Source organism: Panthera leo, chromosome E3, assembly GCF_018350215.1.
Source record: "Panthera leo isolate Ple1 chromosome E3, P.leo_Ple1_pat1.1, whole genome shotgun sequence".
In the NCBI taxonomy this organism is placed as follows: Eukaryota; Metazoa; Chordata; class Mammalia; order Carnivora; family Felidae; genus Panthera; species Panthera leo.
Window position 1 is genome coordinate 16,975,993 of NC_056694.1, and position 16,832 is coordinate 16,992,824.

General features: G+C 45.5%; 1 protein-coding gene across 3 annotated transcripts in view; it reads left to right on the top strand.

Moving 5' to 3' along the window:
* Nucleotides 1-2,754: 2,754 nt before the first annotated feature.
* The window catches only part of LOC122210048 (integrin alpha-D-like), a 29,949-nt gene continuing 15,871 nt past the window's right edge, over nucleotides 2,755-16,832 (top strand). The window contains exons 1-14 of one of the 3 annotated variants that reach the window (XM_042922463.1): nucleotides 2,755-2,951; nucleotides 4,712-4,817; nucleotides 7,433-7,536; nucleotides 7,669-7,739; nucleotides 7,865-7,979; nucleotides 11,205-11,335; nucleotides 11,996-12,141; nucleotides 13,633-13,786; nucleotides 13,883-14,033; nucleotides 14,229-14,302; nucleotides 15,616-15,745; nucleotides 15,860-16,002; nucleotides 16,154-16,294; nucleotides 16,388-16,597. In XM_042922463.1, coding sequence (XP_042778397.1) covers nucleotides 2,918-2,951; nucleotides 4,712-4,817; nucleotides 7,433-7,536; nucleotides 7,669-7,739; nucleotides 7,865-7,979; nucleotides 11,205-11,335; nucleotides 11,996-12,141; nucleotides 13,633-13,786; nucleotides 13,883-14,033; nucleotides 14,229-14,302; nucleotides 15,616-15,745; nucleotides 15,860-16,002; nucleotides 16,154-16,294; nucleotides 16,388-16,597 — 1,710 coding nt within the window. In that variant the 5' untranslated portion in view covers nucleotides 2,755-2,917. The remainder of the gene's footprint in view (nucleotides 2,952-4,711; nucleotides 4,818-7,432; nucleotides 7,537-7,668; nucleotides 7,740-7,864; nucleotides 7,980-11,204; nucleotides 11,336-11,995; nucleotides 12,142-13,632; nucleotides 13,787-13,882; nucleotides 14,034-14,228; nucleotides 14,303-15,615; nucleotides 15,746-15,859; nucleotides 16,003-16,153; nucleotides 16,295-16,387; nucleotides 16,598-16,832) is intronic. The other 2 variants (XM_042922460.1, XM_042922461.1) reach the window with 2 other exon arrangements.

Here is a 16,832-nt window from a genome sequence, read left to right on the forward strand (position 1 = left end):
TTTATAGATTTTGGGTGCTAACCCTTAATTAGATATGTCATTTGCCAATATCTTCTCCCATTCTCTAGGCTGCCTTTTAGTTTGGTTGAATGTTACCATGCTGTGCAGAAGCTTTTTATCTTGAAGTATCAATAGTTCATGTTTGCTTTTGTTTCCCTTGCCTTTGATGATGAAAACAACTTCACTTCTAAAAGCAATTTTATTTTGTCTTGGTTATAAACAAGGGGATTTGAAATCATATTAAACCAATATACAACACATGTGCTTCTTACCCATTTCTGATACATTGGAGGTCCCAATGACCCCTTTCTTGGGTTTGATTAATTTCCTAGAGTAGCTCACAGAACTCGGCAAAACATTTTACTTACCAAATTACAGATTTATTATAAAAGGATATAACTCACATACAGCGAGATGGAAGAGATGCCTAGGGCAAGGAATAGGGAAAGGGCATGAAGCCTTCATGTCCTCTCCAATCATGGCCTTCTCCCCAAATCTCCATGTTTTTGCCTACCTGGAAGCTTCCAGAATTCCGTGCTTTTGGATTTTTATGAAGGCTTCATTACATAGGTGTGATTAATTAAATCATTCATTGACCATTGATGATTGAACCCAATCTCCAGCCCCTCTCTCCTCCCAGGAAATTGGGGAGGTGGGACTGAAACTTCCAAACCTCTAATCCCATGATTGTCTCTACTGGCAGCCAGTCACATTTTTAAAATAAATATCTATTCATTTTTGAGAGAGAGAGACTGAGTGGGGTAGGGGCAGAGATAGAGGGGTACAGAGGATCTGAAGCGGGCTCTGCGTTGACAGCAGTGAGCCCAATATGGGGTTTGAACTCATGAACCATGAGATCATGACGGAGCTGATGTCAGACATTCAACTAACTGAGCCACTCAGGCACTGTGACCAGTTCCCATTTTTAGTTGCTTCCCCAAGGTCCCCTTGTAACATGAGACACTTATATTGTTCTTATCACTTGGGAATTCCAAGAATTTTTGGAGCTCTGTGCCAGAGAAGACAAAGACCAAATATATGTTTATTATAAATAATCATATCAAAAGCTTTAAAAGTTTTACAAAGAGTTGGTGGTTCTGCTAAGTGTGAAACCCCTATTAAGTGCCCTGAAGATACTAGAGTTGAGGAACATCACCTACAGCAACTGTTGAAGGAGTCAGAGCCTTGGAAAACTCATTACCAGGCCTAGGAGAAAGATACTTTTGTGACACTGTGTGGTTTTCATAAGTATTTGAATATCTTTTTCCAATATGCCCTTATTATTGTTGTTGTTGTTTTTTAATGAGTGGAAATTAACAGAAAAACTTTTGCTGAGACAAGTGATAATAAAATTGAGCAAAATTGGAAATCTTTACAGTTGCTGAAATCAGTGAAATATTAGTTACCCTCAAGCTTTGCTTGGGAAAGGAAGTCCCAAATTAAAGATTATGTATGAAATGTTAATTCATTTGAGATTGTGTCTAAAAGATGAGGTGTGCTATAGATGGAGGACACGAAGAGATCTTTACATTTTGTGTTAAGAAAGACCACCAAAAATTATTTTGTGGTTCCAAACACAGAGAGAAGTTCACAGGTTCACAGGTTCACAGAACTGATGAGAGGGTGCCGTTTGCTACAGAGGCTTAGCACAAGAGTTGAGCTAGTTGCTCAACTGTCCTTGACATTCTTTGCAGGAAGTAGGTAAATCAGCCTCAAAGCCAGCAATCATACATAATCTTTGGCCCCATTCCCTGCATCAGTGCCCTTCCCACCATCTACTTTATTTTTTTCTGTATATTAAATATCAACTCAAGTAAATTGACCTAAAATTTTTGTTTAGAGATGATTTTATATTGTCTATAGTTGACATGTAAACTACATTTTCAGTATTTTAACTGTCACATATATACTTAAAATAACATGCCATAGTTAGGGATTTTGTCATATATTTTAGCCTTCTAATTCTATTCCTGGTACTATACTCAGTACCTTTTTTTCATGTTTTTGAGAAACATTCATATATGCTTAATTATAGAATATTCAAAACACAAAGAATATTGCAGAGAATAAATAACAACCACGCATTTATCTATCTTTTCCACATTGAAAAATGTTAAAATATTAAAGTATTAAATGTTAAAATATCAAGAGTTGAATGTTAAATTTAACAAATGTCAGAAGTTCCCTGTCCACCTCATCACTGAGGCAATCACTGTTCTATATCTATCCTTAACAGATTAGTTTTGCCTGTTCATGTGAAACGAATCAAACATTTTGCAGTCTGGTGTCTGATTTCTTTTACTTATGACAAAATTGAGATTTATCCATGTTGTTACACCTATCTGTAGTCTCTTCTCTTTTATTGTTGACTGGTAAGCCCTTTTATGGCTACTAAGCCCATTTACCAGTTTGATTATCCATTTTCCTCTCAATGGAGTCCGGTTTTATAAACAACACTGTAACTCCTGCTACACCCCCAACACTGCTATCGGAGGTGGAGGCCTGCCGTTCTCCAGGCTCACATCCATGAAGTGAGGGCTCTGTAGCCATCTGTTTCACCCCCTTTAAGTCATATGCACTTTGGTTTCTGGGCCCCAGGGGGGTCCCAGGGTTCCCTGGGTATCAACTGGGTCTCAAGGGATGGGGGAGGGTGGACTTCTGGGAAAGCCAAGCCCTGGACAAGGAAGCCAGATCTCTAAAGGTGGTGGTGGTGGGAGAGTATGGGCGATTTTCCCCAAGAGTGTCTTTGGCCTCCTGTCCCTGCCTCTGTTCTATGATTAACCAAAGACTTCCTCACTATGCCCCTCCTTCTGTCACTTGAAGGCCTGAGTCATTATTTTAATTCTCCCCGAGGACACTGAGTATCCTTCAGTGCTCTGCTGCTCAGCTCTTCACGCCTCCTTCGATACGCTGCTCAATGATGGCTTTTGGAATTATGCTCCTCTTAGGTGGTAAGTGGGGCCTCAGAGCTGGAAGAGGTCTGGGCAGGGGCGTCTCTGTCTGATAGGGCATTCTGGGGCTGGTGGTCAGCTCATATAGCTCTGTGGAGGAGGTGAGGCAAGGGAGTGCCTTAGTGTCTAGAGTCTGGTGTGGAAAGAGGAATGGCCTGGAATCAGGGGAGGGTCATAACCTGAGCAAAGATGAGACAAGATGGACTCATAGGCTAAGTTTGGGTGGAGAATAAACTACTTCTCCACATTCCCCAAGGCTTCCCCCCACCTTCTGTCAGGCCCCTGGTGTGTGTGTGTGTGTGTGTGTGTGTGTGTGTGTGTGTGTTGTATGGTTGACAGGAGTCAGCCTCAGAGCCCCAGGGGGGAAGGCCATAGAAGTCACTAGGGAAGGGAAACTTTGGATATCTCATCCTTGGTCCTTGGTTTTGATTTCAGGTAGGTTGTTCCACGACTGCCAAGAGAATAGTCCAGAAATTGAACCTGTAACAGGATCACATTTCTGTGTCATTTGAAATGATTTGTGTGTCAGTCAAAAATCAGATTCCACACAAAAATCCAGACTTTCAGCTTCTCTTGAGAAATGGGAAGGTCTGGAGCTCTGAATTCTAGACCCTGGTAATGCTTACCTCCTTTAAAAGGGCCACATTCTCTAAGTGCCCATAATTCCCTGGTACTCACACCACCCACTTCACTCACTGATGTCACCCTCTTGGCCTCTGAGACATTTCAGTCTGAGACTTTTGGCATCATCCTACTTGTCTGGTCATAGGTTCTTTTTTCAGACTCAGAAATAGAATCATCCTTTGAGGAGATTTGGGATGTGAAGCTCCCTTGCATGTGGCCATGGTAGGGTTATGGCACCTTCAACATCTGGCCTTTTCCCAGAACCCCAAGATTCAGTTGTTTGGACCTTTCCTGTCACATCCTGGCCTAATGGTTTATATTCTTAGAGCTTCCCTACTTTGGGGTTGGAGTTGACTCCTCAATCCAGAGACAGCTGGGAATTCTAGTAGAAATGGAGAAGAAACCTGCTGTCTAGGAGTGAGAGTTGTGGGAAAAACCCTTGAAATGTAGGGGACCTTCCACTGAGGTTTTTGAGCTTAGTCACCAGAGAGGAGAATGTGAAGGATCAGGAGAGTGGGTTGGAATCCTGGCTCTACCAGGGACTTCCTGTGCAGTTCTGGGTCAGCCAACAAATAGTAAGTAATTAGTCACCTGTTAAGGGCCAGGCACTGCCTCAGGCACCAACACAAGATGGTTGCAGTCCTTGTTGTCTTAGAGCCTAGCACCAAGGAAGGGGGGCATGGGAAACACATAATAATAAATAATTAATCAAAAAATTCTAAGTCTGTTTCCCCATCTGGACCTTAGGGTGGGCCATGATGTAATTATTAATGGTGTCCCTTTCATTCTCAGAAGGTCTCAGTTTAGGAAATGAATTGTATTATCATAAGGGGCATTCTTGAGCTAACATACCATGAGGTGACAGGCTCAATTTCAGGTTGTACATGTCCTTTGAAATATCCTTGAGGGGGCATTTCTCTGGATTGTTGCCCTTTGTATTGTGGTTTGATTATTGTTGAGGAAGGGAGAGACAGGAGCCACACAGATGGCAAATCAGGAAACAAAAGAACACCCTTCTCCTGGGAAGATGAGCTGGACTGGGGTGGGCATCAAGATCCCAAAAGTCAGGTATCCAGAGGAGATGAGGCTTCTCTGACTGTTCCTCCCACCCTCACTTCCCTCTCCATATTCCTCAGTCATTGCTTCTTATTATGGGTTCAACTTGGATGTGGAGGAGCCCATGGTCTTTCAAGAGGATGGAGTTAGCTTTGGACAGAGTGTGGCCCAGTTTGGCAGATCGAGGTAAGCCCTGCCCACTCTCCCCACCCTCACCCCTTCAGCCTTCAGGCAAATGGATGAACATGGATTAGGAGGTATCTGGAGGAAGGGCAGCATGGGCAAAGTCTGACACCACTGACACCACTACTACCAACTATTCACGGTCCCAGGAAGGGTCACAAACTCTGGACAAGACACTCCTTCAGGAGGGAGATCTTGAATCTCCTCCAGACAGGTCTCGCCTCATGGCATGTGACCAGTGTAAGTGACCAGTACAGTTACCCTTGCACTTGTAATAATGTTTTGCAGTCTTCTTCTTGAAATTATTAAGAATTGATCTTAGCATTTGTGTGTGGTCATTAAGATTGATGGGGAAGTGGAGATGTGCTGGAGGCTTGGAGCTTTGGCTCACATGCAGTCTAGCCTTCTGTGGAGTGGTTCTTAGCTTCCTGCTTCCCCACACCTATCCAGTGACCCCTGCTGCCCTCAGCCCCTGGTATGAGTTAGGCAAGGTCAAGGTTGGCTGTGCACAGTTTTCCCAGTCTGTGGGGTTTGCACTGGCCCTGGGAAAATCCCTGTGCCTTGGGGAAATCAACACTAAATAGCAAACAGGTAAAGACAGGACAGGTAAAGAGGAGGATCATGGGGAGGAAAAAAAAAGGGAAAAAAACTTTTTTTCCTCCCAGAATAAAAGGCCCACATTTTTATCTCACACTGGGACTGTCAATTATGTACCTCACCCTGCTTCCAGAAACTCACATTCTCAGGTCCCAGCAGCAGGGACCCAAGTTGTTAAAGTCCCAATGTGATGCAAGTGTAACGGAAATCTGGAGGCATAAGAAGGAAGAGATCAAACCCAGGAGGGAATTCTAGGAAGGCTTCACAGAGGAGGTCAAGTTGGCAATGAGCCTGAGAATACAAGAAGATTTCATTGGCCAAGAAGTAGCATATTGAGGTCACTGAGTTCTAAGAGCACATCCGTCCCCCTTCCTCACCCAGCTGTCAGGCTGGGGCATGGAAGAAAATGCCAGATGTCAGAGTTATGGGGTGGTTTTTTTTTTTTTTTTTGGTTTGTTTGTTTGTTTTGAAATATACAGGGCAAAAACTGAAGTGCCCAATCTTGGAAGGTCCAACTCAATAAATTTTTCATATGTGTATACCCAGGTAGCTGCCGCCTGGATCCAGGTACAGAAAACATCCTCAGGTCCCCTCCCCTGGATTCCCTTAGGCCTTTTCTGATCACTCAAAATCCAACAAATTCAAAGATAGCCACTGTCCCACTTCCATCACCATCAGTTACACACACACACACACACACACACACACATCTATAAACTATTGATTGACTGCTGTTCACCAGTATTTACAAAAAAAGTAAATATATAGATTGGATGACATGCTGATTGCTACAAAGTTATTGTTTTTCCTGTTGTCTGTTGAAACACAACCCAAACACTGAAAAGACTAAGCCTATGAATCAGGAATAGATAGGGTAAAGAAAAACATGTAGATGAAAAGTTTGCTCATCCATTTATGCCAGCAGGTCCCAAACTGCTACATCTCTAACCATCTATTTAGATTTTCATCAGCAAGTGTTAGACCCACAAGGATTTCAGTTTTCCATAAAGGAATAGCTTTCTAGAAGGAAGATTTAAATGCTAACCTAATGTGGTTTGCCTGGCTAATTAGTTAAAAACACACAAATATTTGTCTAGTTTTCTCATCTGAGTGGAGAGATTGTTGGCAGACATAACATTTTTTTAAAATTAAAAAATTCTCTCCTCTCAAAAGGTTTTGTAAATAAATTTTTGCACTTATATGACTGTAGATATTGATATGGAGTCTGATGCTTTTGCTTTAAGTTGTCCAACTCAAATTGCTTATGTTATATTTAAATTATCCAATTAATTACAGAATAATATTTTTGTTTTGGTACCTTATGGCTTAAAATTTTTCCATGTAGGGGTGCCTGGCTGACTCAGTCAGCTAAGCATCCGAGTTTGGCTAAGGAGATGATCTCACAGTTTGTGGCTTAGAGCGACACATTCAGCTTTGTGCTGACAGCACGGAACATGCTTGGGATTCTGTCTCCCCTCCCCTCTGCCCCTCCCCAGCTCATTCATGCTCTCTCTCTTTCAAAAATAAATAACCTTTAATTTTTTTTCCAGGGCACCTGTTGGATTGAGCACTGGGTGTTGTATGGAAACCAATTTGACAATAAATTATATTTAATATAAAAAATTCTTTTTTTCCATGTAACTTGAGGTGATCTATTTCTTGGGTGGCTCAGAATGATGGTACCCCAGAAACAAAATGCACTTACTCATGGCTGGAAAATGTTTTTCTTTTGAATATATTTATTTTTGGTTAATGTTAAAAAACAGCACTCAAACCATTTGTATATATAAATACAAATTTATTTATGTATCCTCACACATACACAAACAAAAAGTCCAGCATAGTCCTTCAGCACATGTGGGTTAAACTGAAGCTCTCCTTTTTGAGTAGCCTCATGAGTGGCAAATGCCAAGAGCTTCTCTCTCAAACTCTCACTTCCTTGTCACATGGTGATACTTCCTCACCTGAAGAGCCCTTGGCCTTACCCCTCATACAACTATATGTCATGCTTGTGCCTCCAGACTCGTGGTGGGAGCCCCCCTGGAGGTGGTGGCGGTCAACCGGACAGGACGGTTGTATGACTGTGCAGCTGCCACTGGCCTATGTCAACCTATATCACTGCACAGTGAGTGACTCCACCTGGGAATTGGGGCCCTCAATCCTCCTGTACCAGAATGTCTCTCCTTGGCCTCTAGTCCTGATTCTCCCCCCAAATGAGGGTGTGCCCATAAGTATGATCATGTGTATCTGCCCTCAGCACCACCAGAGGCCGTGAACATGTCCCTAGGCCTGTCCCTGGCAGCCTCCAACAATCGCTCCTGGCTGCTGGTGAGTTTCTCTGGGTCATAGAAGGGTCACAAGGGCGGGATCAGGGGCCAGAGGAGGCTTGGGCTGGGGGAGAAGAAAATGGAGAATTCTGGGGCCCCTTTGCTCACACAGGTCTCTGCCTCTAGGCCTGCGGCCCAACCATGCACAGAGCCTGTGGGGAGAATATGTATGCAGAAGGCTTTTGCTTCCTGTTGGGCTCCCACCTGCAGACCATTCGGACAGTGCCTGCTGCCCTGCCAAGTAGGTCCCTTTAGAGACAGCATTTCTGTTTTATACACATACTGGCACAGAGGAGTGGGCAGAGCCTAAGACTATGGTCTTGGCTTCCTGTGCTCATGGCCCCTTCCCAGAGGCCTCAGTGAGCCCAAGAAGGTCTGGGAACATGGTCTGGCCTCATAAGAAGGGCAGCTTACAACAGGTTCTCTAAGCTGGTCAAGGGGAAAAGGAGGCATGAGGACCTCACAGTTGCCAACAGGTGCAGAGATGCTTCTTGGGCTTTCAGAGAAAAGGCCTTGGATGGTCAAAAATGTGGTGAGGATGATAGATCCAGGGATCCAAGTACGAGGCCATTCCTGATCACTCACTGATGAGTTTCTAAAGGGAGCAAACATTAGGACCATGGAAAATGTGATGCACAATTTTGTTGCTGATGTCTTCCACAGAGAGTGGTGCCAGGGACACTGAACATCATCTCTCTGAGAGTCATTCTGAATAAGTCTGTCTTCTGTGTCCTTGGGAAAGTGACCTAATTCCCTGGTTTTCATTTCCTCTTTGGTCAACTGGGTCTTAATAATCGAGGTGGTTATGAGGATTAAAACATTATATATATATATATATATATATATATATATATATATATATATATATATATGCTTAGACCTCTGCTTGGCACATAATATGTGACTACTGTTATGACTGATATTCTAGCTAGCTAGAACCATGTGCTTAGACTAGGAGGAAGATACAGGTAAACTGTCTTCTCTGGGCACTCTAGGTGCTGACTGAGAGCAATGCTTTGGACTAGAGAAGCCATGATACCAGGCATGGTGGGATTTTAGGCAAAGGTGAAATAGCAGCAGAAACACCTCTCAATCAAACTGTGAGAGCAGAGTCTACAGACGGGACAGAGAGAGTGGAGGAGGGGTGTCCAGGACTCTTGGGGGTGCCATGAACTACCTTGGATGTCTGTGCAGTCAAAATAGAGGATGTGGCATTTCAGCACTAGGACATATCTCCTTTATTCTAGATGTCTCCATGGCTCATGAGATGGGATGCTTGTTGAAAATGGAACTTAGGCACATAAGCCTGGTGTAAGCAAGGCAAGTCTGAGTAGAGGATGAAGGGACTGCATGCCAGACAGTGCTGGATGTGTGATGTGCATTTTTATTGCATCCTCATAGTTTCTGGTTGGTAGGCAGGATGATCCCTGTCTCACAAGCAAGAAAACTGAGTCTTAGAGAACTGAGTTCCCACTGTTGGGAAGTAACAAAGCTCAGAGATGAAACCAACCTTTCCTGATGTTAACCTGTCTTTTCTCAGGCAGTGCTCAGCTATAGCCTGGTGCCTGCTGTTGGGAGCCCAGTGGATATAATAAAAGGAACAAAGAACAGAAGTGGTATTGTGAGGGAACTTGCCACTGGGCTGGCCTGAGAGAGGATATGGTGGGTGGTTTTGTGGTCCAGCTAACAAGTACACACAAGTGAAAGATGTGGGGACAGGGAACTTCAGCTACCAAGCTGTTGGGAGATAACAGGTGAGGAGGGGAGCACCTTAGGGCTTCTTGGCCAGCCATGTGGAGGGCTGAATTTTCTGGTCAAGGAAGCAGAGAGGAAAGTGATCTTCCATTTCTTTTCAGCATGGGTGAAGCACCAGCTGGTTGAATAGGCGAGATGGGGGAGGTGTGGGGAGTGAGGAGAAAGTATTTTTGTTTCAGTGGCAGGAGGCCAGCTGCCACAGTTCAGCATCATGCCTCATTGCTGTCTGTGGTGGCCTGATCTCTTACCACACTGAGAGCAACACAGGATGTGGGGTACTGGTGGAGGCACCAACTGTGTCCTTTACACAAGCCACACACTTTATGTGAGTTTGGGGTTGGTCTGAAATGTCTTATTTGTTCATGGGTATAAGGTGAGTCTTTACCCTGTGTGGACTCCATGAAGGCAGGGATGGTATCTTTTCTAAAACTATGGACTTAGACCAGATTTCCTGAGAAGTGAACTCTGTGTCTCATTTGGGAATATTCTCAGCAACAATACTTCTGAGAGCATGAAGGAAGCAGGACTCATTAGAGAAAGAGGGTGGACTGTGATGGATCAGAACAGAGGCTTCAGCCAACTCAGAGAAGCTTGGAACATGACTGCATGCAGGTTGCCCCCAGGAGCAGGAGGTGTAACTGTGGGCAACTCCTGATGCTTAGTTATCAGCTGGGAGCCATCAACAGCCAACTACCTGCAGCTGATGATAAGCACCTCCGTCCTGATAGGGGGTGTGTCTTGGTGGCACAACTTAGCATCCATGCAGGTGTGTTTTTGGGCCTGAAACAATGCCTGGCACATGGTGATGATGGTGATAGGAGCTAACCTTTATGGGGGGCCAGGCCCAATCTTAAGCATTTTATACACATATTACTTTTTATCCTAGTCCATGTGTTAGGCACTATTATTATCTCCATTTTACAGATGGGGAAAACTGAAGCCCAGTGAAGTTACATAACTTGCTTGAGTTGACCACTAGTAGATGCAAGAGCTGGGATTTGAGCCCAGGCATGCTCAGAATACAAACTCTGAATCACTTTCCTAAATTGCTTTCCCCTGTGCTCTACAACATTCCTAGAGTGTGTATTCAATAAATATTTGTTGACTAAGCAAATGAGGAGCCCACCTTGTCTCTGTCCTTTCCTTCCTCCTCCATGTTCTAGGCTTTGTGGAAGGTGGGAAGCAATAGGGACCCTGATGAGGGGGAAGGGGCTTGGGCAACAGATTTTTCTTTTGTGGTTAGAATGCTTTTTTAAATAAAGTTTTAATTTTAATTACAGTATAGTTAGCACACAGTGTTATATTAGTTTCAGATGTACAATATAGTGATTCAACAATTCCATGTATCACCTGGTGCTCATCATGACAAGTGTGCTCCTTAATCCCCATCACCTATTTCACCCATCCACCACTCACCTCCCTCCTGGTAACCAAGAGTTTGTTCTCTATAGTTAAAAGTCTGTTTCTTGTTTGTATCTCTCTTTGTGTTTCTCTCTCTCTCTCTCTCTCTCTCTCTCTTTGTTTGGTTGGTTTCTTAAATTTTGGGCAGTGGATTTGGGCCTCCTCTGTGGAGGGTGCTGGAAACTTGGTGGGAATTGATTCCTAATCCAGGAATGACACTGTAAGTCTGTGGAGCAGAAAGGGTTTCTGGGTCCTGGGAGATGGCTGGGCCCCACACTAGCATCTCTGATTCCTTCCTCCTTCTCTACAGAGTGTCCAAGTCAAGAGATGGACATTGTCTTCCTGATTGATGGCTCTGGAAGTATTGACCAAAGGGACTTTAAGCAGATGAAGGACTTTGTCATAGCTGTGATGGGACAGTTTGAGGGCACCAACACACTGGTGAAGATTGGGTCCCTGAGACCTGGGGAGTGTTGGGGGGGGGGGTGGCCGCCTTTGGGAAAGGCCAACCTAGGAGGAGGCCTGGCATTGCTGGGGGTGGGCTCAGTGGACCTATGCCATGATAAGGCTAAGATCTCAGTGCAGGGCTGATTTGTGCCCTTACCTGAGGAAATTCCCCTGTGGCATTTAATATGTCTTTATATGGCCCAGGAAATATAAGGTTTTTTTACTGTTAAAAATCATTGAAAGGATTGCAAAAATAGTTTTGCTATGAAATTAGACTGAAGATAACTTGGCCAAATACTTCATGATTTCTTTGTTGTGTTTTCCATGCAACTCATTATTTCTCTTATTTTATTTCTCACTAATTAGTGTATATGTGTGTATGAATTCTTGAGAAGTAAGGAAATATAGCCTACAAGTTGATTTCATATGTTATGAAAGTTTAAAAAATCTTATTTTAACAAATATTGCAGTATTTCCAAAGTATGAAAGAAGCATTATTTGGTTTTGATTTCCTAGTTTTCTTTTTGGGCCAATTTCCTCCTGGGTTTTAGCCTCAAAAAACACATGGAAATTGTAAATCCAAAATTATTCTAAAATAAAAGTTAATTTAAAAATAACTCCTGAAACCCAGGGCCTTCCTCTTGGTCTTTGCAGTTCTCACTCATGCAGTACTCCAACCATCTGGAGATCCACTTCACCTTCACTAAATTCCAGAGAAGCTCAAGCCCTCAGAGCCTCGTGGATCCCATCAGACAACTGAAAGGCCTGACTTTTACAGCCACAGGCATCCTGAAAGTAGTGTAAGTTCTCCCTTCTGCCTCATTTGGACACACTGCCACACCACTTCCTCATGCTGGTCTGCACAGTTCTAGGAAGTTCTGGAGAAAGGGGCTCTAAAGGGGAGTGGAGAGGCTGTCCTCCCTGGAGTGTTCCCCCCGATATAGTGTGGGATTCTTCTGCAGTGTGTGTCCTCTCTGCCGGCCTTGGATTTGCTAGATTCTGACTCCACCTGGGGCAGCAGAGACATAAGCTTTGGTTCAGACAATCAGAGTTCTCATTCTGGCTCCCTGCTGATAATCTGGGCAACACTGGAAGTTACTGAATCTAAGTCTCAGTAAACTGTCAAATGAGGATAAATGTACATCCTGGTTGTAAGGATTACATGAGATCTGATGCATGAGGTGCTTCTGAACATGAAGTGCTGGACAAGTGGTTAGAGTTTTATCCAGAAAATGGTGCACCCCTTTTTGACATCCCTGGCAGAGAGTCAGGAATTGTTGCCAAGTGTGTTCTGCCTGTCTCCTCACTCACATCCCTCTACCCCCACATCCTCATTTATGTGAGTTCTCTGCATTAACTGGGTGCTTACAATGTGCCTGTCCAGCACTGGGTGCTAGGCAGACCATGAAGAAATGGCTTAGGTGGTGGGGCCAGAACAGAAGATGTGGCTCTTCTGGGAAAGAACTGGGTGAATGTCTGGGATCTTTGACTTGTGCACCCCAGGGTACCACTCTAGGGGTGGTACTGGAGAAATGCTGAAAAAGGCATACTCCTACCAACTTTGCTCCCCAAAGTGCAAGAGCTACCAAGGCTTTTTAAGCCCATAACTAGAATAGTGTCATTTCCATTTCATGCTACTGATTAAAACAAGTCACAGGTCAGATTCACTATGGGAAGGGAATCAGATGTGGCACACTGGGGCCAACACTGAAGACGAGCTATGGCACAATTCTTATTCTCATCTTCCACGAAGACAAGCAGAGGTTCAGGGAGGTAAAACAATTGACCAAGTGTCTGACTCCAAAGCTCCTACTCTGAACCACACTGTCTCCTGTAAATGAGGTTCCATAATGGCAGGATTTTTAGAACAAGACATAGGAGTACATTTATTATTGGTCTTACTAATTATTGTATGGCTTTCAGAAAGGGCTGAGACTATTTCTTTTGTTTAAGTTTTCATTTATTTTTGAGAGACAGAAAGAGAGAGACTGGGGGAGGGGCAAAGAAAAGGAGACAGAGAATCCAAAAAGGTTCCAGGCTGTTAGTGCAGAGTTCGATGTGGGGCTCCAACTCATGAGATGTGAGATCATGACCTCAGCCAAAGTCTGACACCAAACAAACTAAACCACCGAGGTACCCGTAGCTGAGGCATTTTCTTAACATTTTTCCTGGTAAAGTTGAAGGGTGCCAGAACACCAAAGTCTCCCCAGATGACCTTCTAGAGCTGCAAATGATTTCTTTTCAAAATCAGTTTCATCTCAGGAGAGCCAACTCCCTTTCTTCCTTGACAGGAAAGAACTGTTTCATAGTAGGAATGGTGCCCGTGAAAGTGCCAAGAAGATTCTCATTGTCATCACAGATGGGCAGAAATACAAAGACCCCCTGGAATACAGTGATGTCATGCCCCTGGCAGAGAAAGCTGGCATCATTCGCTATGCCATTGGGGTACGTCCTCTTCCTCGTGGCTCTCTCAGACTGAGACTGCATCTCACCCATGCAGAAAGGCTGGTGGGCTCCTCCTCAGCTGCCTCTCTGCCACAGGTGGGAGATGCTTTCCAGGAACCCACTGCCAGGGAGGAGCTGAACACCATTGGCTCAGTGCCCTCTCAGGATCATGTGTTCAAGGTGGACAACTTTGCAGCACTCAGCAGCATCCAGAAGCAGCTGCAGGAGAAGATCTTTGCAGTGGAGGGTAAATACAGGGCGAGCTTGGTCTTGGAATCCAAAGGTTCCCAACCCGATTGTTCCCTACAGTTCTGAGGGTCCATCCCTATTCACATGTCACCCAAAATTGTGCCCCAGAACCTGAGACCCAGACTCATTCTTCTCCTTCTAAGTCCTTGTGGTCTCATGGTCCCCAGAGCCTAAGTGACCTGTTTTCCCACAGGAACCCAGTCGAGGACAAGTAGCTCCTTCCAGCATGAGATGTCACAAGAAGGCTTCAGTTCAGTGCTCACCATGGTAGGTGGAGCATATGCTTGATAAACAGGTCTCAGGCACCAATCCTGGGCCAGCCCTGTGCTGGGACCTGGGACCCAGAAGTAAATAAGAAGGAGATCCTGTCCTCAAGGTCACTGTCCGTTTAGAGAGAGACATATAGGCAGTGTATGTAGGTGCTAGGAGCACGGCAGAGAACAGGATAGCCAAGGTTCCTGCTCTCACAAAGAGCACACATACAGTGGGAGGAGGCAATAAACACAAACAAAAGATCTTCAGATTATGCTCTGTGTTAGAAGAGAGCAAGAGAGATGATCAGAGGAGGCCTGAGGAATAACAACTGAGGGTGAATGATGAGAAAGGGATAGGTGTGGAAAAATCTGGGGAGAGATTGCTCCAGGGAGAGGAAAAGGCAAGTGCAAAGGTCCTGAAGCATGAACAAGGTTACTGCACTAGGGAGATAAAAGGGACAGCATAGCTGGAGCAGGGTGAGTGAGGGGCAGCATGGAAGGAGTGGGTGGAGAGATGGGAAAGGCCAGATCATGCAGACCAAAGAAATGACAAAATAGCATGACTTATGTGAAAGTAGATGTGTGTTAAAAATATCCATAGGGATTTTCTTCAAAAGAGTTTTGGGGGTGAGTTGGAGGGACATAGAAATGAATCGAGGTTGGTAATGAATTGATCATTGAACCTGGGTACTTACGAGTTCATTGTGCATTTCTTTCTACTTTTGTATATGTTCTAAATTATCTATAGTCAAAAGTTTAGAAAGGCAATAAGCAAGGTATGCAGAGTAGGAAACACCTATCACTCCCCGAGGGAGCCAAGGAAGACCTCACAGAGAAGGTGGCTTTGAGGATGACTCTTCCCAAGGGAGGAGTTGCGTCTCAGAAAGAGAGGAGAGGTGTCCAGGTCAAACACTCGGTGTGTTTGAGCTCTATGCTCAAAGCATAGAGCAACTCCACAGGTTTGTCTGGGGAGGACCTGAGATGCCATCCTCAGGGTCTTGGTGACAGGGAGCCATCTTGGGTTGCCAGCTGGGTGATGGCTATATATTTGGTCTGAGGAAACCTAACACTGAGGAGGATGGAGAAGAAGAACACAATAGGAGGCAGAAAGGGCAGTGGGTGAGAAGAGCTGGGACTTACTGGAGCAGTGGCACTGGGGATGGACTGAGAGAGACATTAGGAGTCAGGGATTGAAGCTGCTGGACAGGACTGGGGAAAGAAAAGAGAATTCCAAATAATGAGTGGAGTCGGCAGCAGGCATTGCTTTGGAATAGGCTGCCTTGTTTTGACTCAAAACTGCTTAGCCCTGGAATCCTTTCCTCCCAGGATGGACCAGTTCTGGGGGCTGTGGGGAGCTTCAGCTGGTCTGGAGGTGCCTTCCTATACCCCCAAAATATGAGCCCCACTTTCATCAGTGTGTCTCAAGAGAACGTGGACATGAGGGACTCTTACCTGGGTGAGAAAAAGCTGTGGTTGGGGGCACAGGCGGGAGGAGATGAGCTGCCTGGAAAGGGCAGGAACTTAAGGGATGGGGAGGAAGATTTTGTGCTGAGGCCTGCCCTCCCCCCAGGTTACTCCACCGAGCTGGCCTTTTGGAAGGGGGTGAAGAGCCTGATCCTGGGGGCTCCCCGCCATCAGCATACTGGGAAGGTTGTCCTCTTCACCCAGGAGTCCGGACAATGGAAGCCAAAGGCTGAAGTTGCAGGGACCCAGGTTGGGTGTAGAGGAATCCAGAGTGGACCATGAGGGTGGCAGGGTGTCCAAGGATGGAGAGGGAGGAGATGAAGGGGTTTGGGGGACCACGGGGTAAGGTTCTGGTGGCAGGGGGCAGGCAGGCAGGGTGACTTCACGCTCTGCCCTCCAGATTGGCTCCTACTTTGGGGCCTCCCTCTGTACTGTGGATGTGGATAGAGATGGTAGCTCTGACCTTGTCCTCATTGGGGCTCCACACTACTACAAGCTGACGTGGGGGGGCCAGGTGTCCGTGTGCCACTTGCCCCAGGGGGTGAGTGTCTGATGAGACCTGGGCTGGGTGGGGCCTGGGAGTGGGGTGGAGGGGTTGTCTGGGTTGGGGCATGACACTGGTTTTGTTCCGCAGAGGGCTAGGTGGCAGTGTGAGATCATTCTCTGTGGGGAGCAGGGCCACCCCTGGGGCCGCTTTGGGGCAGCCTTGACAGTGCTGGGGGATGCGAATGGGGACAAACTGACAGACGTCGCCATCGGTGCCCCAGGAGAGCAAGAAAACCGGGGTGCTGTCTACCTATTTCATGGAACCTCAGAACTGGGCATCAGGCCCTCCCACAGCCAGGTGAGGCCCCTCTCTGAAGCCTCTTCCAGTTCCACCTCCTTTCCCATGTCTTAGATGTGCCTGATGTCCCTGTGCCTCTTGTCATGGACCTTAGTAGTAGCTATTCTCCTTTTAGGGGTTTATTGCCATGAACTTCACCAGGCCCAGCTAAGTGCAAATTATCTCTCTTTTGTCCTTTGGCTCCAAACAGACTCCAATCTGTTGTGGGCAGTTTAGTGGGTAAGAGATTGCAGGC